The sequence below is a fragment of the Monodon monoceros genome, unplaced genomic scaffold, assembly GCF_005190385.1.
Source record: "Monodon monoceros isolate NGI ecotype Baffin Bay Population unplaced genomic scaffold, NGI_Narwhal_1 Super_Scaffold_17, whole genome shotgun sequence".
Lineage (NCBI taxonomy): Eukaryota > Metazoa > Chordata > Mammalia > Artiodactyla > Monodontidae > Monodon > Monodon monoceros.
The window spans coordinates 5,072,194-5,097,318 of NW_021703773.1; the positions used below are offsets into that span (position 1 = coordinate 5,072,194).

The 25,125-nt window shown below is 46.2% G+C and overlaps 1 protein-coding gene across 9 annotated transcripts in view; it reads right to left on the reverse strand.

Annotated features, from left to right (window-relative positions):
- The window catches only part of TACC1 (transforming acidic coiled-coil containing protein 1), a 113,068-nt gene that overhangs the window by 24,690 nt on the left and 63,253 nt on the right, over positions 1–25,125 (reverse strand). For 7 of the 9 annotated variants that reach the window (XM_029226562.1, XM_029226560.1, XM_029226563.1 and 4 more), the window contains one exon: positions 3,395–4,487. The exons of the other annotated variants lie outside the window; for them this stretch is intronic. In XM_029226562.1, the coding sequence (XP_029082395.1) occupies positions 3,395–4,176 (782 nt within the window). In that variant the 5' untranslated portion in view covers positions 4,177–4,487. The remainder of the gene's footprint in view (positions 1–3,394; positions 4,488–25,125) is intronic. 9 annotated transcript variants of the gene reach the window in all.

Sequence of the window (25,125 nt, forward strand, 5' to 3'; positions counted from 1 at the left end):
CACCAGAAAAATTACCACGCTGGACCACATTCTTTAAAAATTCTTTATTGCGCTAAAAGCCACAGAAGTCTGGGAAGACAGCTCCAGACCTGCGTGCTCACAGAGGAGGACTGTGGGCAACAGAAAGGATGAAAATAAAAATGTCTGAGCGAACTGTTACCATTCCTCTTAAGTAGCGAGATGGAAAACGAACGTCACGGCCGGAACTGGGGAAGCTCAAACTGCCCGCTTTGTTTAAACTAGCATGTAATTTGTGATCTGAAGACTATCCAGATTCTGTTCTTTTGTAATGAACTTAGAATTTACAGCACCGCCGCTCTGACCACACCCCACCCCCAACCAAAACTGCAAGTTCTTCTCGTTTTGCGGGGCAAAAACAAAGACCAGCATGGATGGCTACCAGAAGAGGGACCACCGCCTTGGTAGTCTCTGCTTGTCTTCCCTAACGCCTGAGTGTCACCCCTGCCACCAAACTCAGGTTAAGCTGACTCGGTAAAATGTATTTCCTGCTCCAAGGCGGCAGCCTTATCCTATCAAAAAAGTCAGTTGTTCCTGACATGAAACAGCAGAGCAGTTCCTCAAGCCGCTGCGGGGATGAGAGTAGGGCCAAGCCAGCACGCAGCATCACAGCGCCGCACGAGGCGTGTGTCAATCCGGGGACGCAAGCTCTCGCACCTGAGGTGGGAGGGCCCCATCTCCAAGCCTTTGGGTACAGATGGCAAGGCTAATAAGCTGGCTCAGGAAGTAGCAAATGAAATGCAAAAAAATCATCAGAAGATCCAACTCAGAAAGGGAAGCCAACATGCTATGGAGAGACGGTCCGGGGAGGGTAGGGGAGGAACCGCCAAGGGCCCCAGGGAGAGCCAGAAACAGGAGTACTTACAACAGAAAACAGAGAAATTTCACTTGTTCAGTAGTCCTGATGCACCAACAAAATTAGAGACGGGAAAGAGACAGACAGATGGAGAAAAAAATCATGTAAAGCCTGGAATATTTATCTCTAGTCTGGCAGACATAAAGGTTGCAAAGTTCTTTCTATGAGGTGAGACGTGAATTAAAACTGTCATACTCATGAATGTTACCACTGGTGAGTGAATGATTCTCAGTAGTAAGAGAGTGATAGAAACACTCGGAAATGTCACATGGTCAAATTTATGGATGAAAAGTAAACTTTCAAATATTTGTAAATGTAAAAAACGGCATTACTGCCGAGTATGTTTACTCTTAAATGTCTAGTCATCCAGATTAAAGGCAATCAATGCATGAATGAAAATATAATTGAAAATGCATCTGCTTATATCTCCAGTAGGTGTATATTACTGAGAAACTCCAAGCGATTTTACATAATTTATCTTATTTGACCCACAAAAATCCCAATCATAGGATGATGTCTCTAGTTTACAGAAGAAGGATCTGAGATGCCAATTACATCATCTTTTAAGAAGTCACACAAGGGCTTCCCTGGTGGGGCAGTGGTTGAGAGTCCGCCTGCCGATGCAGGGGACACGGGTTCGTGCCCCGGTCTGGGAAGATCCCACATGCCGCGGAGCGGCTGGGCCCGTGGGCCATGGCCGCTGAGCCTGCGCGTCCGGAGCCTGTGCTCCGCAACGGGAGAGGCCACAACGGTGAGAGGCCCGCGTACCGCAAAAAAGAAAAAAACAAACAAAAAAAAACAAAACAGAACAGGAGGAAAATGCTAGCAGGTGAGGGTGGTAGGACTGGGAGAGGGTGCTTCTTGCTACTGAAAACAAGATGTAGGATAAACTTCCCTCCCTTTGGTCCCACTTTAGTCTCATGTAACATGAATTCACTGGCTACACACCTTCAACAGCAACTGAAAGGGAGGCTCCCAATGACCCCTTATCAACCCTGATAGGCAGGACTGCCCATAATTAGGGGACCCCAGGTTAGGAAGAATCCAGGCAAAGACCTGGCCATCGTGTCCCCCGGGCATCGTCTAGACACAGGTAACTAACCTGAACCACAGAAAAGCACCTTGAGGTCACCTGATCAATAATATTTTTCAGCAACCATTTAACTGTGTGTCTATAATCAAAGAACAGATCAAGAACTATTAATGACATTTTATTCCCTTTAGACGTCCTGGGGAATATTCTGGGGCTGCTGAAGAATCCGTTCCTGCAGTGCTCAAGCTTCTTGGTCCTCATACTTTCTGCTCTTTAACCCTTTTTCTCTGATGTCAATCACCACACCATCTAGTGTTTTTCTTTACATCACATTAACGCTGAAAAGCATTCTGCCAATACAACTGTGGTGACAATGAGAAACATGGTACTTCTTCTCACCCTCCCTTTTCATATTTCATCCACCATGTCACTGGCCCTTTTTTTTTTTTTTTTTAAATACTTTATTTATTTAATTTGGCCACACCACACGTCTTGTGGGATCTCAGTTCCCTGACCAGGGATCAAACCTGGGCCACAGCAGTGAAAGCATGAAAGCGCCAAGTCCTAACCACTGGACCGCCAGGGAATTCCTCATTGGCCCTTCTTTATGTCTAATTCTTAGTAAAATGTCACAGGGTCATGAAGATACCAACAGATTGTCATCGACTCAAGTTTTGTGATAAGGTCACCCTGTAACAAGTTTAACCTGAAATGTGACGTGGAATTATGGCCTGGGGGTGACCACTCCGAGAGAACTCTGAGGACCTTGCAAAAGTGGCTCCAGATTTCCCGGGAGAAGGGGGGTTGGTGGGGAGAGGGATCTCACACAACGAAGACTAACAGCCTAATTTAGTCAGATTTAGGCAATTGTTGAAAATAGTCTTGATTCTTTTTGGAAACTCACCTCCTTTCTGAAAGAGCCAGAAGCTTTACCAGGAGACATAAGAATTCTAACTTTTAGTGGTAGGTTTGTTTCCAACAAAAATCACAGCTTTCTGTTCAAGTGAAAAGACTTCTGTAAGACCCTTTCCCACGTGTTACTGATACTACACAGTTTACCTGCAGCCCTGGTACTCTTGTTTCATCCACAGAGAAGCTGAAGAAGGTGGCTAGCACTGACACCTGAATTCTGTATATAAAACGATTCCCGACAGCTCAGATAGGATTTCTGAAAACCATCAAATCTCTACCTGCCTAGCCCATGACATTCTTTTTTCTTTTTTAATAGGAAAAAAGTACCCAAGGTGGGGTGAAAAAGAACTCAGCTGAATAAACTGAGGATTCAGAAGCAAAGCAGACATCTAAAAAGGAAACCTCAGGTATCTCTGATTCCACACCAGAGTTAGGCAAAACAGTGAAGATTGCAGTCCGAGGTTAGGTTACGAGCTTTGCGTCTGCCCCGGGGCACCTTCACCCAAACCAAAAGCAGTGGCCGCCAAACTCACAGAGAGGACCCAGAACACAAGGCCCACGCCCATCTCACTCACGTTATCAAACGCGACTTTGCCTTCTTGGGTGATTCTAAGATTTCACTAATATGACTACCGGCGGGAGAACCAAAGTCACTGCTCGTTAAAGTCATAGCGGGTTTAAAGGGATCCATGGATTCGTCAAAGTGATCTGGGTCAAAGCGGTAGGAGCCCTGAGCCGAGAGCAGGGGCGAGCGCTGCAGCGGGGAGTGGCCCCCAAAGGGCCCGAAGTCGGGGCTCTCCCCGGGACAGGGGCGGGGACCCGGCTCTGAGGACGCCCCTGCCCCCGGGGCGCCTGCTGGCTCCCCGGCGCCGTCTTTCTGAACCTTGGGTGTCACCCTGCTGCCCAGTTTCCGGCCGGGTTTCCTCGGGAGGGCTTTCCTGGACTCCACAGTCTCCACGTCTTCCGTGAAGTCAAACTCCAGTTTCAGAGGGGAGCCCCTCACGGCCTCCGGCAGCTCAGTCCCTGAGTCGTGGGTGTCTCCGCCGGGGGCACACAGTGTCTCCCTCACGTCGGGGGGACACTTCTGGCTCCTGTCACCTCCTAGCAGGGCAGGGGTGGCGGCGTTCCCAGCCTCTCCGTCGGAACCGGACTGGCGGTCCACCCGGGGAAGACGCGCGCCCTCCGGGGCGGGGTGGGCTTCGGAGACCCCGCCGCCTGCCGCCTTCTTCCTCGGGGGGACGGGCCTGGGCTTCCGCAGCCTGCTTCTGCTGGCCCCGGGCTCCGGACACGGGCTTCCCGCCTCCGGGTCGGCTTCCGCCGAGGCCTCCAGCGTGGACCCCATGGCGCCCTCGGTCATTGCCTGGTCCTCGGCGGCGCCCGGCGCGCGGGGGCAGGGCCCGGCCTGGCCTAGGGCCGCGGCCACGCAGCCATGAGCCGCTGCTGGGCCAGGCTGCCCCCGGGGCGCCGTGGAATTCTTGGTTTCTACGGAAAACGGCCTCACGACAGAGATTTTGCTCACATCGTGTTCAGGTTCTTCTCTGAAACCCTTGACTGAGTAAGACTCAGCAGTGTGCTGAGCTGCCTCGTTTTCTGAGGGTCTAGAACCAGCCTCGGGCGACCATTTTTCAACCACTTCTGCTACCAGCTGTTCGTCCACTTCTTGTGAGTCTAAAACAAAACACAAAAGCCGCCTGTTAACAAATTACCTTTTCAGCATTGGTGACTATTCTCCACTAGCTGAAGCCGCACAAACGGCAAGCTCTGCCCTCTTTGCTTGTACGAAGCATCCCCTAAGGTTCCGCAACGACGGCAGCGTGGCCTGACGGCGGACGGCTGGTACTACACTCTAAAGCGAGTCTTCCCAGCCCAAACGCTGTGTGTGTGCTATCCAAGTCACACGAATAACAATTATACCGAACAGAGCTATTCAGGAAATGGCTAAATAGATCGTGGGCCCTCTGCAAAGCAAATTAATATGATGTTAAAATTCCGCAGGTTAAAACAACTGGTCTGGGGCTTCCCTGGTGGCGCAGTGGTTGAGAATCTGCCTGCTAATGCAGGGGACACGGGTTCGAGCCCTGGTCTGGGAGGATCCCACATGCTGCGGAGCAACTAGGCCCGTGAGCCACAACTACTGAGCCTGCGCTCCGCAACAAGAGGCCGCGACAGTGAGAGGCCCGCACACCGCTATGAAGAGTGGCCTCCGCTTGCCACAACTAGAGAAAGCCCTCGCACAGAAACGAAGACCCAACACAGCAAAAATAAATAAATAAATTTAAAAAAAAAAAAAAACAAAACAACAACAACTGGTCTGGAAGAAACTTTGGATGCAGACAACTCAGGTAACAGGGATCTCACCTGGCACGGACACGGTTCCCAGGCACTGCCTGAGAGTTTCAGGGTCCGGATTTTATGCAGTAAGCGGGTTTTAATCTCTGGATGTTAAGTATTCCCTCTTCCCCAGAATCGAGTTTAAATAACAGGACTGGTTTAAAATTAAATGAAAAAGTCATCACGGCCTGCTCAGAATAACTTCTCTGTACACTTAAAAACGGAAAGAGCCAAATAAAAAAACTAATTAGAAAAAGCAGAGATAGAAAAGTGGCTTTATAAACAAACAGCCCTTATTTTACTAAAACACAAATCATAAAACAATAAAGTTACTTCTTCTTTAGAAGCTTCGTCTCTAAGCTGGCCAGGAATCTTCTCAAATCATTTGTGAAAACGAAAGATCCTTTTTAATTGGGGTTTTATAAGGAGAAACTCTGCAATCAGGAAGGTGTAAATGAAGGTATTTCTTTAAAGCACAAACTAAGATAGTGCTTTCCTGACATATATCTGAAACGATAATAGAGTAGCAGCAAAAACTGAGTAAACTGGTTATTATCATAGTATCTCATGATTTAAGGGAAACTCAGAGATGACCATCTAATCCTACTTCTTGACCGTAATCCTAATCCAGGATCAAAGAACTAAGCATCACTGGGAGAGTTTTTTTAAAGCACTCACACATCTTTTTACACGATTCCTTTATGGCTGGAATTGGGCAGCGGTTTACAAACTATTCTGCACAGATGCTTCAGATATTCTAACCAATGTCCAATATGTCTTGTTCTTAAAGATATATTTAACTATTATTAATACTGTAATTTTTTAAAAAGTTCTCAACACATGATACCTGGGATTTAACATACTTCAGAAGGATATTTTTTAAAAAGAGAAAGCAAATGTGGCAAAATCTTGATAACTGTTGAATCCAGGGATGGGTATATAGGAGTTTCCATTGCACTATTTTCTCTATCGTATACTCTTGAAACCTTTCAAAATAAAAAAATTTAAAACAACTGCATTTCACACAGAATTTTAACGAGAACGTTTTAAAGTGTACTGACAAGTTCACTTGTGTGTGTACAGACTCTCTATTCTCTCTCCATATATTTGAGCTGTGATGCAGGTGTTATTGACTGTTTCTCTGTGCTGATGGCGGGCAGGAGGGTAGACAAGCAACAGTGAAAACACAGCATCAAAACCCCAGGGCTGCAAAAATCTACATGCAACAGGCTCAGTTAGAAGCCAGGCTGGGTCTGGGCACACCTGCTCACACCCTAGCATCAGCTGGTTGAATACAATCTAATCTTGATTATACCAAAGTATAGACAGTTACCGCTTATTTTACGTGAGCCACAGAGAGCGCTGAAGCAGGGGTGGATCGAAATCAGATTTACGTTCTCAACAGCTCTCTCCAGTTGAAATGTGGAAGGAGGTCAAAATGGAACAAACAGAACCGCTAGCATGTTATTCTGGGGCTTCGACTAGGGCGGTGCTAATGGACAGGAAGAGAAGTGCACAGTAACTGAGAAAATGAGGTGAAATTTGATAAGGCTTGATGATAGGCTGGATGTAGGACTGTAGAAGAAGGAGGCATCAAAGATGACTCGTACGTTTTCAGCTCATGGAATGAGAGGATGGTTTTACTGTTCAACGAGATTCAGGGGTACCAGCCGAAGAGCTCGGGGCTGTCGGGCTAGGGTGGGGAGGTTGGCCCTGGACACCGAGAGCTGTCTGGAACTCAAGCAGAGATGCTGAGTAGGAAGTAAGTAGCGCAGACAGATCTGGGCTGCAACTAGTACTTGACCTAACTGAAGCCACGATATACGTGAGACTGACTACCTTCGAAGTCACACTGGATACTACTTAACTGTAAGGTATCTCCCTGCTACATTGCATCTTTGAGCCTTAGCATATTTTATTCTAAAATTTTAAAGAGAGATTGATTATCTTTCTTTCAAAAAGAAGTTACCTAAAAAGGATTAATTTAAAATGAAAGTTGAAGTTTAACCATCTTTGTAAATTAAAAGAGTATTATTAATCACAACATCATAGTTATATAAGAAAGTGCCCAAACATTTTAGAGATGCATACTGAAATATCTGTGACGTGATACCCTGGAACTTGTTTTAAAAATACTAAAGCAGGGCTTCCCTGGTGGCGCAGTGGTTGAGAGTCCGCCTGCCGATGCAGGGGACGCGGGTTCGTGACCCGGTCCGGGAAGATCCCACATGCCGCGGAGCGGCTGGGCCCATGAGCCATGGCCGCTGAGCCTGCGTGTCCGGAGCCTGTGGTCCGCAATGGGAGAGACCACAACAGTGAGAGGCCCGCGTACCGCAAAAAAAAAAACAAAAAAAAACACGAAAGCAGCAAAACAAAAGAAAAAGAAGGTCACAGTGGGGACAAACCTGGGCAAATGGGGGCAATGATTTAACCTGGGCAGTGGGCACACACAGGTTCTACCGCAGGACATTGGAAGCTGATGACAATCAAAGAAAAACTGTCTTTTGTTACAGAATTGCTCTCCCAACCTCTCCTTGCCATTGACTTCTAAACATTTACTGCCAGTCTCCCACGTGGGAGCCCTGGGCACTGATACCCGAGTCCTCTGTGTTCTTCCCCCAGAGGCTTGTGATAAGTTAAGGGGAAAGGGTGAGGCGAGGACAGTGTGTCCAGCCCAGCGGCCCTTTCCCTCTTGGGACTTTTGTCTCCCTTTCCTGATTCCTTCACCAACAATCCCACACCTCCCAGAGACCGAGGGGAGACCTATGGAGTCACCCTTCGCTTACTCTCTCCTAGCTTTCAATTTCTGCCCTCATCGCCTCCATTAGAAAAGGGCAGGGCCTTCCCACCTTCCTCCACCTCCACCCATTCCTCTAGACCCTTCTCCTTCCCCATCTCTACCGGCTGCAGAGGAGCGAGGGATGGAAAAGGAGCCCACCCGGCAACTTGGGGACACCTGCAGCTCTGCTGTACCCTAAAGCGTGCCACCCAGCAAGTGGGAGGGGGAAGGAAAACGAGCACCCTTCACCTGAATTCGGCCCCCCAGCCTGAGCAGAAGACCCCTGCCCAGGCATTTCTTGGCCAGCTCTGGCCAGGTACCAGGTCAGTAAACCTGCCCAGTCCTACGCCCACTCCCTGCAGACCCTACCCTGGTCTAGCATCTTCAGTCACCAGGAGAAAGCACTGACGGGCAGGAGTGTGGGGAGGGCTTCTCATTGACTTAAACCAGTTTGGGGGAATTCCCTGGCGGTCCAGTGGTTAGGGCTTGGCGCTTTCACTGCTGTGGCCTGGGTTCGATCCCTGGTCAGGGAACTAAGATCCCGCAAGCCGCGTGGCGTGGCCAAAAAAAACAAAATAAAAATAAAAATAAACCAGTCTGGGGAGTTTGGGAAAATGTAAAACAAGGAAAAAACCAAACTCCTCACCTAACTGGAAAAGGTACCTCAGAGTAAGATTTTATTTGCATTTACACCCTCCGTCAGCAAGTGTGCCAATACCAGGCGACCCCACATACCCCGGGCTGCCCTACAACAGACGCTAAAGGCAAGCATGGCACCACAGGTAACTTTCAGGGAGAAGTAAAACACCCAAAATGTCTGCAAGCTCTGGTTAAGAGCTCTAACCTCGGTCCCTGTCTGAGAGCGCTGTTATATAACTAACCTCCCTCTAAGCCATCCTTCCGCTTTTACACAAATCCTGCATTCCATCAGAACCTTCCTCCAGCGCGCTGATAGGCTCTCTCCCTGGATTGAGCCTATTGAGTTTGGATGATTCTGACAAGCACAGCACTGCCTGGCAGCTTGGTGAACACAGACAGAGAGGTGATCAGCAGATGAATTCAAAGCAAACACAGAGGAAATCCAAAAATAGACCAACATTTCCACTTCTGCCACGTCTGCTGCTGTTAATGAAACTCTGCCTTTCAACGGGCAGCCTCTGCTAGATCTAAAACGTCGTGTGACGCACGCATGGGTGCTCTAACACAGATACCTTATATGCTTTTTTTAGACTATTCTCCTGTAAAAAGAGATTTTTCCCTCCTTCTTTATAATATTTGTAAAAGAAAAGGCACAGAACACCCAAATTCTAAAGACTGAGGTAACAGCTTGACCTTCTGCTTTGTACTCTGGTATGCTGAAAACATACTGGGTTAAAATACAAGTGTATGAAAAGCCTTAGCAGAGGGGAAATGCCATGAACACAAAATATTTCTGACACTCAGAAATGTATTCAGCTCACATACACTGAGAACCTGCTCAGCTGGCTGTTTCCACGTGGATAACCTCATCTGAGAGGAGATAAAACAGCAACCACTTGGAAGACATTGTATATTAACACTGCAGATTTGGCATTTTTCTCAAATATGCTTGACATTTCCCCCCCTCAGATTTTAACTTTTTGGTGAAACGTTGTCTGCAAGCTCCTTTTAGACCTGCCCATCACTTCCTCTCCTGCAGCTACAAGAGGCCTTTTTTATGGGTTTTAAAATACTGGACATGTGGGACTTCCCTGGTGGTCCAGTGGTCAAGACTCTGTGCTTCCACTGCAGGGGGTGAGGGTTTGATCCCTGGTCAGGGAACTAAGATCCTGCATGCCTTGCGGTGCAGCCAAACAACAAAAAAACCAAAACAACAAAAAACAAAAAACCACACAAATAAACACTGGACCTGTAAAGTGACAAAGCTGCCAATATTTGAACAGGCCTCCTGTATCTCTCTCTCACACACACACAAACCCTGGCCTCCTTCTAACCTCAAAATCTGATCTGAACAGTATATCTCACAACCAAGTCTGAGATGCAAGGCCTGACTCTGAGGCTAAAACAAAAATCTCTGAACCAATACATGAAAATGAATGTCTTTGCAATAATTCAGGAAGAAGGGTTCTAAGGTAAAATTTCAGAGGGTCCATGAAGCCCCAGAAACTCAATGAAAAATTACATTAGAGCCTTCTCCAGGGGAGAAAATCCATGGCCTTCTCCAAAGTCTGGCCTTAGAAACCACCAGGCAGGGACTTCCCTGGTGGCTCAGTGGTTGAGAGTCCGCCTGCCAATGCAGGAGACACGGGTTCAAGCCCCGGTCCGGGAAGATCCCACGTGCCACAGAGCAACGGGGCCCACATGCCACAACTACTGAGCCCGCACTCAAGAGCCCGCGTGCCACAGCTACTGAAGTCCTCATGCCTGGAGCCCGTGTTCCACAACAAGAGAAGCCACCACAACGCAACCAAAAATAAATAAATAAATTTTTAAAATACATTTTAAAAAAATAGCTATTTTTAAAAAAAAAGAAAGGAAAAGAAACCACCGGGTGGCAGACTGTATTTGGGGGCCACGTTTAGGGTCCTCAAAGGGCTCCTCTCATTACTTGATAGTTAAAACTTCAATTCCCCCTCAATCACCACACCGGGGTTTAAAAACTCTTACGCTACTGCGGGAAAAAAATCCTAACGTCAAAAAACAAAGCTCACCACCTCCGAGAACATTCCAAGGGAATGCTGCAAGTGCTGTTTTAAGCAATTTTAAGTGTGGACTAAACGTCTGAGAGGGAACACGCACCAAAACACAAATTTAAATCGTCTGTTTAAACAGGATTCAGTCACGGGCTCCGTACCCGTTGACACTGAGATGGGACTGAAGGGTGGTGGATGGCCAGGCCCTAAGGGGCCCCAAACGTCCAGTGAAAGCTGGTGGCGTGGTCCCGGCGGGGCACTGGTGTGGAAGGGAGGGACGCTTGGACAGACCACCCCGTGGGAAATCAGACCTGGGGGGATGCTCTCCTTCTCTGGAGGGTGGCTTGGGCTCTGCTGGGCAGAGGGCAGCGTAAGGTGAAGGGGCAGCCAACACCTGGCCTGAGCCCGCAGGCCCTTCTCCACGCTCCGCTCCACATGGAGCTCTGCTTAAAGGCGCCCCTGGCCTCTGGTAACGGCCAGATGCTGGAACGACCTTCCCTCGGAGGGAGCGTGTAACAAAACCCATGTAATCAAAGGAGAATTAAGGAAAACGTACACAGAGAACCTCACGTCTCAGGGGCTTCACGAACCAGAGGTGGTGGAGCCTCCACCAGACCATGAACGTCCTCCCTGTTTCCCACTTAAAACGACACCGTCCCTGGTGCCTGCCACTGAGCAACTGAAGTCAGGAATGAATTCTACAGTTCATTCATAAAAAGCAAGCAATTTTAAAAAATGGCCAAGGGGCTTCCCTGCTGGCGCAGTGGTTAAGAATCTACCTGCCAACGCAGGGGACACGGGTTCGAGCCCTCGTCTGGGAAGATCCCACATGCTGCAGAGCAACTAAGTCCCTGCGCCACAACTACTGAGCCTGTGCTCTAGAGCCCGTGAGCCACAACTACTGAGCTCACGTGCCACAACTACTGAAGCCCACGTGCCTAAAGCCCGTGCTCCACAACAAGAGAAGCCACTGCAATGAATAGTCCCCACTCACGGCAACTAGAGAAAGCCCACGCACAGCAACAAACACCCAACGCGGCCAAAAATAAATTAATTTAAAAAAGAAAATGGGGCTTCCCTGGTGGCGCAGTGGTTGAGAGTCCGCCTGCCGATGCAGGGGACACGGGTTCGTGCCCCGGTCCAGGAAGATCCCACGTGCCGCGGCGGCTGGGCCCGTGAGCCATGGCCGCTGAGCCTGCGCATCCGGAGCCTGTGCTCCGCAACGGGAGAGGCCACGACAGTGAGAGGCCCGTGTACCGCAAAAAGAAAAAAAAAAGAAAAAAAGAAAATGGCCAAAACACATTTGAAACAGACTCGCTTTCACACAGTTAATAAACCGGATACTGTTTTTAACCCATCAGATTTGTAAAAATTAAAATACTGATGATGCTCAGTTAACAGCGGCCAGGCAAGCGGGCCAGTCGGCCCTCTCACACGTGTGGGAAAGCGTATGCGGGATCCTTCAGGAAGTGCTTATCTCATGATTTCCTCAGCTAGGCGTTTATTTTAATTATGCTCACAAAGAGGGCCAAGCACACATATGTACAAGGGTGAGGATGTTCCCACCCACTTTGGGGGCTATTATAGAGCACCAGAGGGGACTGACAGATCATTTAATGTGCAACATTGACACGGGAATACTACTGATATCTGGGTATCAAAAAACACGCAGACTTGTATGTGCTGAAATGGGAGGGTTTCCAAGACACGTCAGGTGGAAAGAGCAAGGGGAAGAAGGGTGCACAAGGTATGAGACCTTCTTCAGTTTAGACATATAAAGACAAAAGCCTTACAGATGGAAGGGGAAATTACCGCTGACCGACTGCCTTGGGGGAAAGTGGAAAGAAGCTTTCTGTGCCGTTAGAATTTTCTAACAAAGAAAAGGGAAAGGAGGGTAGTGGGCACACATACAGTGGAAGGATGGGCCCTCTTCATTCTCTTTAAACTTTTTTTAAAAAAGAATAAATACATAACCTGAATCAGGTTTTTAGACCTAATGTCCGGTTTGCAGGAAATGAGGGAATAGATAAATCCAAAAGATGGGACAAGCATACAGAAAATGGCTCCTCTTGTCAAACAGAATGCGGTAGGAAAAAAAAGTGGTGTGGGAATGGAGGGAATCGATGAATACATTAAAACAGACCAAAAAGACTGTTCTACCAAATGTAGTATGTGATTTTGCTTGGATCCAATGTTAAAGGCATTCTGAGGAGAACTGGGGAAGCCTGATTAAACACGGCCTGGGTTAGATAACATTAATTAGGTTAATTTTATTAGTTATGATTATGGTCTTATGGTTAACAGGAAAAATGTCCTTATGTTTTAGAGATGCACACTTAAATATTTAGGGAACACGTCTCATAAATACTTCAAAAAAAAGAAGCAAACATGCCAAAATGTTGATTGCTATAACTGGGTGATATGCATATGGAGATTCATTATACTCTTCTATTACTGTATGCCTAGGTTTTTCATAAGAATAAAAAAACAATATCTAGAAAAAACTCTGGAATGATGTACATGAATTTTTTTAACACCTCATCCCTTGAATTGGGACTATGTCTGTTTTCTTTTTCTTTTTCTCTTATTTGCTTATCTAGATTTTCTACTTTCTGTCTACAATGAATATTATTTCGATGATTTTCCAGAGCTATGTACAACGATACCTATTTCTAGGGAGTTCAAGACAAGTTCCCTTCCTTCCCAGGCACCCTTCGTCTCCCGCCCCCAAGCACAACGCAGAGGAACAGAAGCCCCGATCCCCTTTGATCCCACCAAAGCCAGTACCTTGATGCACTTGACCACTTTCCAAACTTGGTTTCAGAAAATGACCTACAGACACAGCCTGTCACAGAAGGGTAAGAGGTAACTTAACACAATGCCGGTGCACAACGCAACCAGACGAAACGTTTCTCCAAGAAGCGAAGCAGAAAGCGTAAGCAAAGTCTGGCTGCATCAGCAAGTGTAAAATTGGCTAGCAAACGGCAGACGGTTTAAGACAGAAATGGAACAACACAGGCTGTAGGAAAAGAGCATGAGGTATGCTGGCTGTGCAGTGGTGGAGGATGCATGCATGAGTGCCTGACAGAAAGATGGAAGGACAGATATTCCCGTGGTGGAAACGGATGCATCTAGTGCAGTGATTTGAAAATGCCCCTGAATCAAATCACTTAGGGAGCTCTGAAACAAACAGATCCTTGGGTGTTAGCCCAGAGGCCCCTTATTTAGTTGGTCCTGTGAAGGGCCCAGGCACTTTTAAAAAGATGATTCTAGGGCTTCCCTGGTGGCGCAGTGGTTGGGAGTCCGCCTGCCGATGCAGGGGACACGGGTTTGTGTCCCGGTCCGGGAAGATCCCACATGCCGCGGAGCGGCTGGGCCCGTGAGCCATGGCCGCTGAGCCTGCGCGTCCGGAGCCTGTGCTCCGCAACGGGAGGGGCCACAGCAGTGAGAGGCCCGCGTACTGCAAAAACAAAACAAAACAAAAAGATGATTCTAACATGCAGAGTGGGACTGAGGGCAGTGCTGTCCAACGGAACTTTCTATCAGGATGAGAACATCCTATTATCTGAGCTGTGTGATAAGACAGCCACCAGTTCTTTGTGGCTACTGAGAACTTGCAATGTGACAGTGTGACGGAGGAAATGAACGTTCAATTTCATTCGATTTTGGTTAAACAGGCACGGGTGGCGACAGGCTACCTTACTGGACAAAGCAGGTTTCTAGGGGATGCCATGAAACACCTGAATCACACAACTCCACAGCCGTACACACTTAACCATTTCCCCCTGGAGAGAAGTCTCAGTGTCGTTAAGCCTTCTGGTGTCCTGAGAACAGCAACTTCAAAAATGAAGCGAATGCAAACAGCAAACCTGGGACAGCTCGGAGCATGCGTGTGGGCACCTGCACTCACCTCTCCTGCTTCGTGTTTCTCCTTCACACTTAGCAGCACCCCTCCCCCACCTTCCAGCCTAAAAGATCCATTCACTGGTTAAACTAATGACAGAAGCACTGAAGTCACGCTACATGTCACGTAATTTTTGAGGGTTTTCAAATTTCTTTGTCATTATAATTATTGCTGGGTGAATATTTTTGTGTACGTATCTTCATACTAGAAGATGTGACACAATAAAAATGGCCTGTGTCCAAGGTCCCCGGCACAGAGCTCCTAAAACCCCCAGAATTTTCCTGGGTGACACGAGTGTCCTGTTATTGATAACAAGCCCCTTTGATCACACCTGCGTTTAATGAGGTGTCTCAGGGTGCGGGTCCCAGATAGCGTCCAGATGGGGCTGGTCACCAGAAAGACCCAACTCGTGGTTAGAGGGTGGCAACGTTCAGGGGCTGGAGATCAGTCGGGTTATAAAAAATCTTGAACAGTGAGATTCACAGGGCTCCCAGGTTGGTGGACCCACAGAGGTGCTAGAGGGATGACAGGCCTGGACAAGACGTACCCGGTCCCCTGCATCTCTTCCATTCGGCTGTTCCTGAGTTGCATCCTTTACAATAAAGCAGTAAACGTATTGTCCTGAGTTCTGTGAGTCACTGTAGTAGAGAAGCTGAGAGGGTTTGTAGGATCCCCCAAATCTGTAGCCAAGTTGGACAGAAGTGTGGGACCTGGGATGCACCTGATGCCTCAGGTGAGGGCAGCCTTGAGGGACTGAGCCCTTATATCTCTGGAGTCTGACGCTAACTCTGGGTAGTTACTGTCAGACTAAGATTGAACTGTAGGACACTCAGTTGTTGTATCAACCACACACAGAATTGGTATTTGAAAAGACACCACATATTTGGTGTCAAAAAAACCCCCAAACCCTCTCAACTACAAGTGCTATTTACATTGTCACATTTTCGTGTATCCTAATAAGCTACAGGTTGACCACGGACAGTAGATAAATACAGTCTTATCTAATAGCAAGATAAAGGTTCTGCCTCCGTGTGATGGAAGAAGCAGCTTGATTCACAATTACCCAAGGCTGATGATCTTCACAAGGGAAACGGGGCAAATTCGCACAAAACCAGATGCTGCAAGATGTCCAGCAGGGGTACCCATCCCCGCATCCTCCAGAAAAAAAAACAGAGAAAAAGTTTCCCCATGGTACTGTTTAACTTCCTGGTTACTAGCTGTCTGACTCCAGTTCAATGATTAAAATAAAAACAACATATTGTGGTACCACGTTAAAAATTGTGTTTGAAGTAGTTAGTGACATTAAAAGATGTTGGCTATATATTACTAGAGAAACCAATTTCTAGAAAACACTGGGACCCAGAGCCTTGACCTCACTTCCAGAATAACTTACCCAGAGACTGTTTATCGTGCAATGATTTTCGTGCAATAAACCTTAGACAAGTATTACATTATCCCCCAGTGTTACAGATATATAAACAAATGACTAATATTAAGCCAATTCTCCCATCCCGAGGCCCAGGATCCTTCTTACTAAGCATAAAGATCTCTTCTTACCCAAACCTAATCCCCTCTTACCCATTTCTCCTCTGTCTCCATTTCAACACAGGACTGCGGCTCCAAGCCCACCCAGCCCCACCTCTCCTTCTCTTCCCAAGACACAAGGGTGGAATTTATTTTTTGTTAAGGGCTGTTTTTAAAGGGCCTCCCTCCTGAAAAATTCTTCGCAATTACACTACTGTTGTAACTGTGCTTGGTGCTCCAGATATATTACTTTAAGGTGTTCCTTAAGCCCATGTTACAGATGAAGAAACCATGGCCCAGAGAGGTTAGAACAGATGGAGCGAGGGAGCAGGAGGGAGGAGGGGGCGTGGAGCCTGGTCTGGGGCACAGGAAGGTCATGGCTCAACCATGCTACACAGTCCCCCAGTTAATTCTAGAGCCGCCGGCATTCACCTCATTTCTCTTCGCTCCTGGGATGACCCTGAGAAAACCCAAATGGGGTCACAAGCCCAGGAAGAAGGGTTCTGGGGTGGAGGTTCAATGCTATGGTAGGACACAATCAAGTATATCGCTCTACATTGCTACATCCATGGAGGGGTGGGCATCTGAGTCAAGATGCAAGCAGGGGACAGTCCGTGTCTAGGAACAAACCACCCGTGCCATGCTTCTGAGAGCTCACAAGTGAGGTACAGAACCCACGTGACCAAGCTGGGCTAGACATCCAAACAGGTGGGACTAGGGAGTTCCCTGGCAGTCCAGTGGTTAGGACTCCGGTGCTCTCACTGTCGAGGGCCCAGGTTCAATCCCTGGTTCGGGAACTAAGCCACGTGGCGCAGCCAAAAGACAAAACAAACAGATGGAACTGTTCCTCCCTCACTGCTCCATTCTGTCCTCATGGTGGGGGGTGCCTGATCTCACAGTGATCCACAAACGTGGAGGGTCCAGCGATGACAAAAGTTTTACAAATGTACTGCTGTGAGCCAAGCTGACTGTCAGCCACAGTACTAAGAAATCCTACATGCCGACCCAAACCAGACGCTCCATGTCCGCACTCCCTAATCAGTTTAAACCCTCAGCTTCATCGGGACTTGAAGCCCTAAAGTCGAATCATAAAATTATGTCTAAGATAATCATCTAACCAACCAACCACAGGCCCTATGACCTGCAGCATATGCTGCGCTGGGCATGAAGGGGCCACAAAATCAGCACGCGGGGCTTACAATCCAGTGAAGGAGAAGAGAGCCACATTCCAAGACCCTTCGGAGACACTCAAGGGTTGAATCGTGAGGAAGTTACTACCACCTTCTCACGTGACAGCCACCTCACGTGTTCTTACAGAGAAAACCACCACTGCTTGACCTCTGGTCTTCCTGCATCACCGACTTCTCTTCCCTTTCTAAATGGGTTATTTCCTCTTTGAATGTGCCTCCATATTTAGCAAGAGAACTTTCTAGAAGCACTAAAGTTAACTCTTTATTTTTGAAAGCCAGGTAGGTTGTATTTTATAAAAAATATTTATTTAGTTATTTGGCTGCACCGGGTCTTAGTTGCAGCATGCGGGATCTTTAGCTGCGGCATGTGGGATCTTAGTCGGGGCATGCAGGATTTAGTTCTCCGACCAGGGATCGAACCCAGGCCCCCTGCATTGGGAGTGCGGAGTCTTAACCACTGCACCACCAGGGGAGTCCCAGTTGTATTTTAAAAGGACCTTTATTGTTGACTTAGAAGCAAGCTGGGCAGCGACAAGGAGGGACCTATAGATTGTCATACTGAGTGAAGTCAGTCAGACAGAGAAAGACAAATATCATATGATATCGCTTATACGCGGAATCTAAAAAAAAAAAATGAACCTATTTACAAAACAGAAATAGAGTCACAGATGTAGAAAACAAACTTATGTTTACCAAGGGAGTCAAAGGGGTGATATATTGGGAGACTGGGATCGACATATACATACTACTATGTACAAAATAGATAACTAATAAGGGCCTGCTGTATAGCACAGGGAAATCTACTCAATACTCTGTAATGACCTATACGGGAAAAGAATCTAAAAAAGAATGGATATATGTATATGTATAACTGATTCACTTTGCTGTACAGCAGAAACTAACACAACATTGTAAATCAACTATACTCCAATAAAAGTTAATTTAAAAAATAAATTAATGTAAAAAAAAACAAGCAAGTTGGGAGGAGGTAAGAAGAACGAATGTAGTGCATCTAAGTTATGGGCTACGGGAGAGGTGAAGACATCAGTGACTAGACCAGACTCAGCTTTCTTCCTCACAGAGGAAAGGAAACAGCTGCTCTCGGGTCTAGGCAGGAGCTGGATGGGTCAGAGCCTGACGCTGATGTCCTAATGGGGCACTGATACCCTCTGACCCTGAAAGAGTACGACCTATGTTCTGCTACCCCTCAAGAAACAGGTAGACAGGCCCCCAAACCACTTCCCCCTCCAACCCATCTTAGTTCATATTCCTTTGGTAACAAGGGACACAATCTCTCCCTTGAAATGCAAATCACAAAGGGGAAATGTAGTACAAACATTAAACTGCAGACAGTGGTACCCTGGGTATGTTTTCCTAGAACTAAGAATTTAGAACAAATAAAATACTTTGCAGTCATATGATCTTCAAAGCACTTCCATACATATTACCTAACTTGATCTTCAAATCAACCCTATGAAAAAGACATAGCAGGGCTTCTTAATTCCATTTAAAATCAAGAAAATGACACTATGAATAACTGTATGGTAACAAATTCGATAACTTAGATAAAATACACAAATTCCTAAAAAGACACAAGCGACTGAAACTGACTCAAGAGGAAACAGAAAATCTGAATAGATCTAGGACAAGTAAAGAGATTGAACTGGTAAATTAAAAACTCCCCCTGCCCACACACACAAAAAGACCGGGACCAGACTGGTGAATTCCACCAAGTATTTAAAGAAGAATTAACATCAATTGTTCCCAAACTTCAAAAAGCTACAGAAGGAGGAAACACTTCCCAATTCATTCTATAAGGTCAATATTACCCTGATGCCAAAACCAAACAAAGATATCACCAAAACTACCAAACCGAAAAACTACAGACCAGTATTTCTTATTGAAAATCAATGCAAAAATCCTCAAAATACTAGCAAACCAAGTCCACCAACGTATAAAAAGGCGTGATTCACCCCAGGAATGCAAGGTTGGTTGAACATCTGAAAATCATTTAGTGTAATATACCACAGCAATAGAATGGAAGACAAAACCCACATGATCATCTCAATATACACAGGAAAAAAACTGACAAAATCCAACATCCTTTCACAATTAAAAAAAAAAACAAAACTCAACAAACTGGGAATAAAAAGGAACTTCCTCAATTTGATAAAATACATCTCTGAAAAATCCACAGCTAATGTCATATTTAATGGTAAAAGACTGAATGTTTTTACCCTAAGATCAAGAAAAAGACAGGAATGTCAGCTCTCACCACTTCTATTCAAAATTGTACTAGAAATTCTACCCAGGTCAATTAGGCAAGAGAAAGAACAAAAATGCATCCAGATTGAAAAGGAAAAGTAAAACTATCTGTATTTGCAGATGACCCAATTTTTTGTACAGAAAGTTCTGAGGAATCCACCAAAAATTATTATAACTAATAAGTGAATTCAGCAAGGTTGCAGGATACAAGATCAATACGCAAATGTCAATTGTATTTCTATACACTTGCAATGAAAAGTCCAAAAACAAAATTATGAGAACAATTCCATTTATAGTAGTATCAAAAAGAATAAAATACTTAGAAGTAAATTTAACAAAAGAAGTGCACGATGTGTACTGTAAAAACTACAAAGCAGTATTTGAAGAAATTAAAGAAGATCTAAATAAATGGAAAGGCATCCTATGTTCATGGATTGGAAGATTTAATATTGTTAAGATGACAATCCTCCCCCAATTTATCTATAGATTGAACACAATCTCTATCAAAATTCTAGCTGGCTTCTTTGCAAAATTAACAAGCTGATCCTAAAATTCATATGGAAATGTAGTGGACCTAGAATAGTTATAACAACCTTGAGAAAAAAGAACAAAGTTGGAAGACTCACATTTCCTGATTTCTAAACTCACCACAAAGCTACCATAATCAAGACAGTGTGCATAAGGAGAGACATATAGCTCAATGAAACAGAATCAAAAGCTCAACCCTTACACCTCTGGTCAACTGATTTTTGACAAAGGTGCAAAGTTAATTAAAAAGGTAAAAAAACAGTCTTTTCAACAAATGGTGCTGGGGCACTGGATATCCACATGCAAAATACTGAAGCTGCACCACTTCCTCACAACATGTACAAAAATTAACTCAAAATGGATCAAAGACCTAAATGTAAGAGCTCAAACTATAAAACTCTTAGAAGAAAGCACAGTAGTAAATCTCTGTGACCACGGGTTAGGCAAAGCCTTCTTAGATATGACACCAAAAGCACGAGGGACAAAAGAAAAAAATACATAAACTGAACTTCATGAAAAGCAAAAACTTTTACACCTCAAACGATATAACCAAAAGAGTGAAAAGACATCCCACAGAATGGAAGAAAATATTTAGAATCGGATATCTGATAAGGGACTTGTATCTAGACTACATAAAGTATTCTTACAACTCTAAGATAAGTAACCTAATTTAAAAATAGGCAAAGAATCTGGATAAACATTTTGCTAAAGAAGATATACAAGCAGCCAAAAAGTACATGGAAAACTGCTCAACATCGTTAGTCATTAGGGAAATACAAATCAAAACCACCATGAGATACCCCTTCACACCTATAAAGATGGCTACAATCAAACAGATTAACAAGTGTTGGCTAGGATGTAGAGAAACTGAAAACCCCCCTATACTGCTGGTAGGAATGTAAAATGGTGCAGCCACTTTGGAAAACAGTTTGACAGCTCCTCAAAATTAGAAAGTTACCCTATGACCTAGCAATTCCACTTTTAGGTATACACCCAAGAGAAATGAAAACATACACCCACACAAAAAGCTGAGCATGAGTGTTCACAGCAGCACTATTCGTAATGGCCCAAATGTGAAAATAACCCGAATGTCCATCAACTGATGAATGGATACATAAAATACGGTTTATCCATAGACTGGAATATTAATCAACAATAAAAAAAGAATGAAGTACTGACAGATGCTACAACATGGATGAACCTTGAAAACATTATGGTAAGCGAACAGAACCAGTCAGAAAAGACTACATATTGTATCAATTCCATCTATATGAAATGTCCAGAATAAGCAAATCTAGTGAGACACAGAGTGGATTATCAGTTGCTTAGGACTGGGGATGAGAGAAAAATGGGGGATGAGTGCTAATGGGTACAGGATTTCTTTGGGGGGAGGTGATAAAATGTTCTTACAATTAGACTGAGGTGACAGTTGCACAACTCTGTTCATATATTAAAAACCATTGAACTGTATATACCCTTTAAACGGTTGAACTGTACGTGTGTGAATTATATCTCAATAAAACTGTTTTTTAAAAAAGAGAGAGAACAAAGAGACTCAGAGGGTAACAGAGCAGAAGCATGTCCTGCAATTCCTACAAAATGTTCTACTATATCACAGACTTACATTTCAGAAAATGCTTTAAATAGTCTCTTATGTGTCACCTGTAGGAACACATACTTGAGAGAGGTGGTAGGTCTCACCATCACATCAATCTGGGATTTTAAAATTTTCTTAAGGAAGCCCACAACATGCTAGAGAAATTCTATTTACAGAAAGAGGAGAAAAAATGACATCACTCTTCTCTTCTACAACAGATGTAGCCAAGTATATGAACCATCTTACAGACATGACAATTGGCATGCTCAAAAGGCTTTTGTTTTTGTTTTGGGGGTAGGGGTAGTTGTGTGCTTTTTAAAAGTCTTTTATGTATTTATTTTTAACATTGGACCTCTTCCCAGACCTCCCTCACACATTCCCTTGCTAAAACTACCTGTCTGCTGCTAAACGTCTGGGGAAGCCAAGGAGACCAAGGGGCCTGGGGAACAGGAGGCGGCCAGCTCCTTCCAGACTCTGAGCTCTGCAGGGCCTTATCCCCTGGTCCCTTTTGTGTCCCCAAAGCAGAAACTGAGCACTCAAGACAGAGCTGATGCTCACGGTCACTGCTGAGTTGATGTCTGATACATACAGGACCCCCTTCCCACCCGATCATCTTTCATACAGAACAAAAGTACACAGAACAGCAGTGATAAAGCCGTTCAGCTCTATCCACAGGAGCAACACTTGCTCTTCACTTGACCCTGTCCCTTCGAAGACCCCCCTCCTTTCTGTGTCTTCCCTCCCACCTTTGTTCTCCCAAGTCTGAACCAATGGAGGGCTTCAGGAGGGAAACACAAGGGGTCTGACCTGAGAAGACTGTTAAAAAGGTACGTATTAGCATTTAGGGAAGCGTCCAAAATGTGAACATTTTTTAGAGTTTCACATCTCTGAGTTCCCAGTCCCTCTAATTCCCCCCAAGTTGACATATACTTCATATACGTATGTTCTCAGCCACTCAGCCAAGGACATCAACCTTAAAATGGAGTAGAAGTGCACTGTCCAGGGGCAGGACAACAGGATAACGGGACAAGAAGGCCTTTTCCAGGACTGCTGGGTAGACCCTAAGGGTGGTGGCCGCAGGACTCACGTTCCCCTGACAACCACTGGGGCCCCACGTCACCATGAGCCTGGGAGTGACGAGGGGGTTCCAAGTGGGTGAGTCAAGGTGGGAAAAAGCACAACAGCCTTTTAAGTATGCTGCAATGTTAAGATATCCCCACTTACAGCAGAAAAACAGCACCAACACACACACGCACACCCTTGCCTGAACCCAGACAACAAACTGATGATCTAAACCTCCTCTTCCCCACCGTCCAAAAAACAAAAACAAAAACATTACCCAGGAGCTGGGGTGGTGGTAATTTATTTGCTTTTTGTAAGAGATGGGGCCAGGTGCTGGAAGCTTCTAACTCCTGAGAGAGGCTCACTCTAATATACAAGACTCCGCAGGTGAAGAATAATCTGGAAAGCCACTCGATAAACTGGAAAAGTTTGTACTAAGGATGACGAAAGGACTTCAAATTTCCAAACCAGCACCCCATGCTATTTTATTTAAAAAGAGACCCAAACCCTACCCTCTGAAGGCCAAGGTGACCGTAAGGTAAGAGGATGGGGCTCACTCATCCGGAGGAGTCCACCCCCAGGAACCCCAGCCTTGCCCAGAAGCTGAGCCAATGACAGATACGTCTTCTCTTCTCACTCAGGAGGTGCCCCTGGGTTTGGAACCACCTGGATTCGTCTGAGGCTACATTTCCAGTAGAGCAGAGACCCCTTGCACAGACAGAAGCCCTCCCCAGAGCCTTCTGCTCCAGCCCCAGCAGGCAGCAGGAGCAGAGGAGAAAGGGCGCGTGCTAACAGAGCTAGCAGAGACCTGAACTTCACTCTACTGCTGCCAAACAACCATAATGCGCATCTCTTCAGAAATCATTACTAGAGCATTCAAAACACCAACTGCCTCTCTCACAAAGCAGCAACCACCCACACAGCTGGGAAGCAGACGCAGGATAAAGAAAAAGAGGGAGAATGTTGGGCAAGAGGGGAGCCTCCAGACAGAGCAAGCAGATGCCTCCGCAGCAGGACGGGGACCCTGGCTGAAGCCCACGTCATGGCTCCCACCTCCTCTGCTCCTGCACCCTAAGAAGAGGGGCAGAAAGAGGGGTGGGGATGCAGGGAAGAGGCCCCAAAGGAAGGCGTAATGGGCTTCGTGGCAGGCAGCCTCCAAGGCAGCCCCCAGTGAGCCCCCACCTCCTGGTGTTCACGCCCTTGGACCCGTGTAACCAAAAGGATACTGTGGAAATAACAGAGTGCGACTTCTGAGGCTGTCGTAAGAGACGCTGCAGCTGCCGTGCTGCAAGAACACTAAAGCAACCTCATGGAGAGGGGTCCACCCGAGGGGTAAAGAACTGAGGCCTCCCACCAACAGCCAGGCCAAGGTGCCAGCCGTGAGTGAGCTCACGGCTCCAGCCCCAGTCAAGCCTCCAGATGACTACAGGCCCAGCCAACGCCAGGAATGCATTCTCACAAGCAACCCCAAGCCAGATCACCCCGCTAGGCTGCTCCCAAGTTCCAGACCTATGAAAACGACGTGAGATGATAAACGTCCAGCGGTTTAAGCGGCTCATCAGCTTTGGAGTTATGTTATGCAGCAATACATAAACAATCCCAGACTCTGGGAGACTCTTCTTTCTACACCAAAAGAGGGGCAGAGTCCCAGGAGACTGCACACGTCTCCACGCACCTGCCTTTCCTCACCCACACATGACTCACAGGTGGAGAGGGAAGCAAGAGCTAGGACGAGTGTGTCCATTCCCTGTTTATTTCTCATGGATGAGCAGAAGCTGAGCATTAAGGAAGCAAAATGTTTTCAATCCAACGGTACTGCTTACCCTGTGATGCTTTTCCTTTTTTCCCTTCTGACTCGATGTCTAACTTGTGTGTAAACTTCTGATGTTCAAAACTCTTAAAATACATTTTATACTTCATATGTTATATATGCTAAGTTAACACATGTGAAAGATGTAATCCGGGCTTCCCTGGTGGCGCAGTGGTTGAGAGTCCGCCTGCCGATGCAGGGGACGCGGGTTCGTGCCCCGGTCCGGGAAGATCCCACATGCCGCGGAGCGGCTGGGCCCGTGAGCCATGGCTGCTGAGCCTGCGCGTCCGGAGCCTGTGCTCCGCAACGGGAGAGGCCACAACAGTGAGAGGCCCGCGTACCGCAAAAAAAAAAAAAAAAGATGTAATCCCCTGATGATTTTTTTAAAAATTACTATCATTTAATAAGATACTAAAGAAGATGCTTTCCCCCATCACACACTCTGTCCTGGCAACATTTTAAGAACTTTTATTTCCTCTGATAGGTCTTCTCTTAAGTCAGCGAAGAGAGGGAGATTCATACCTTCCCTGTGAGCTGGATGTGTGATCTTCAAAGCTGAACTTACGACCCCACTGCTGTAAAAGCTGTGGCCTCGATTTCCCAGTTTTTAGACCGGAAATCACATGTGTCCTATCTCACAGCAT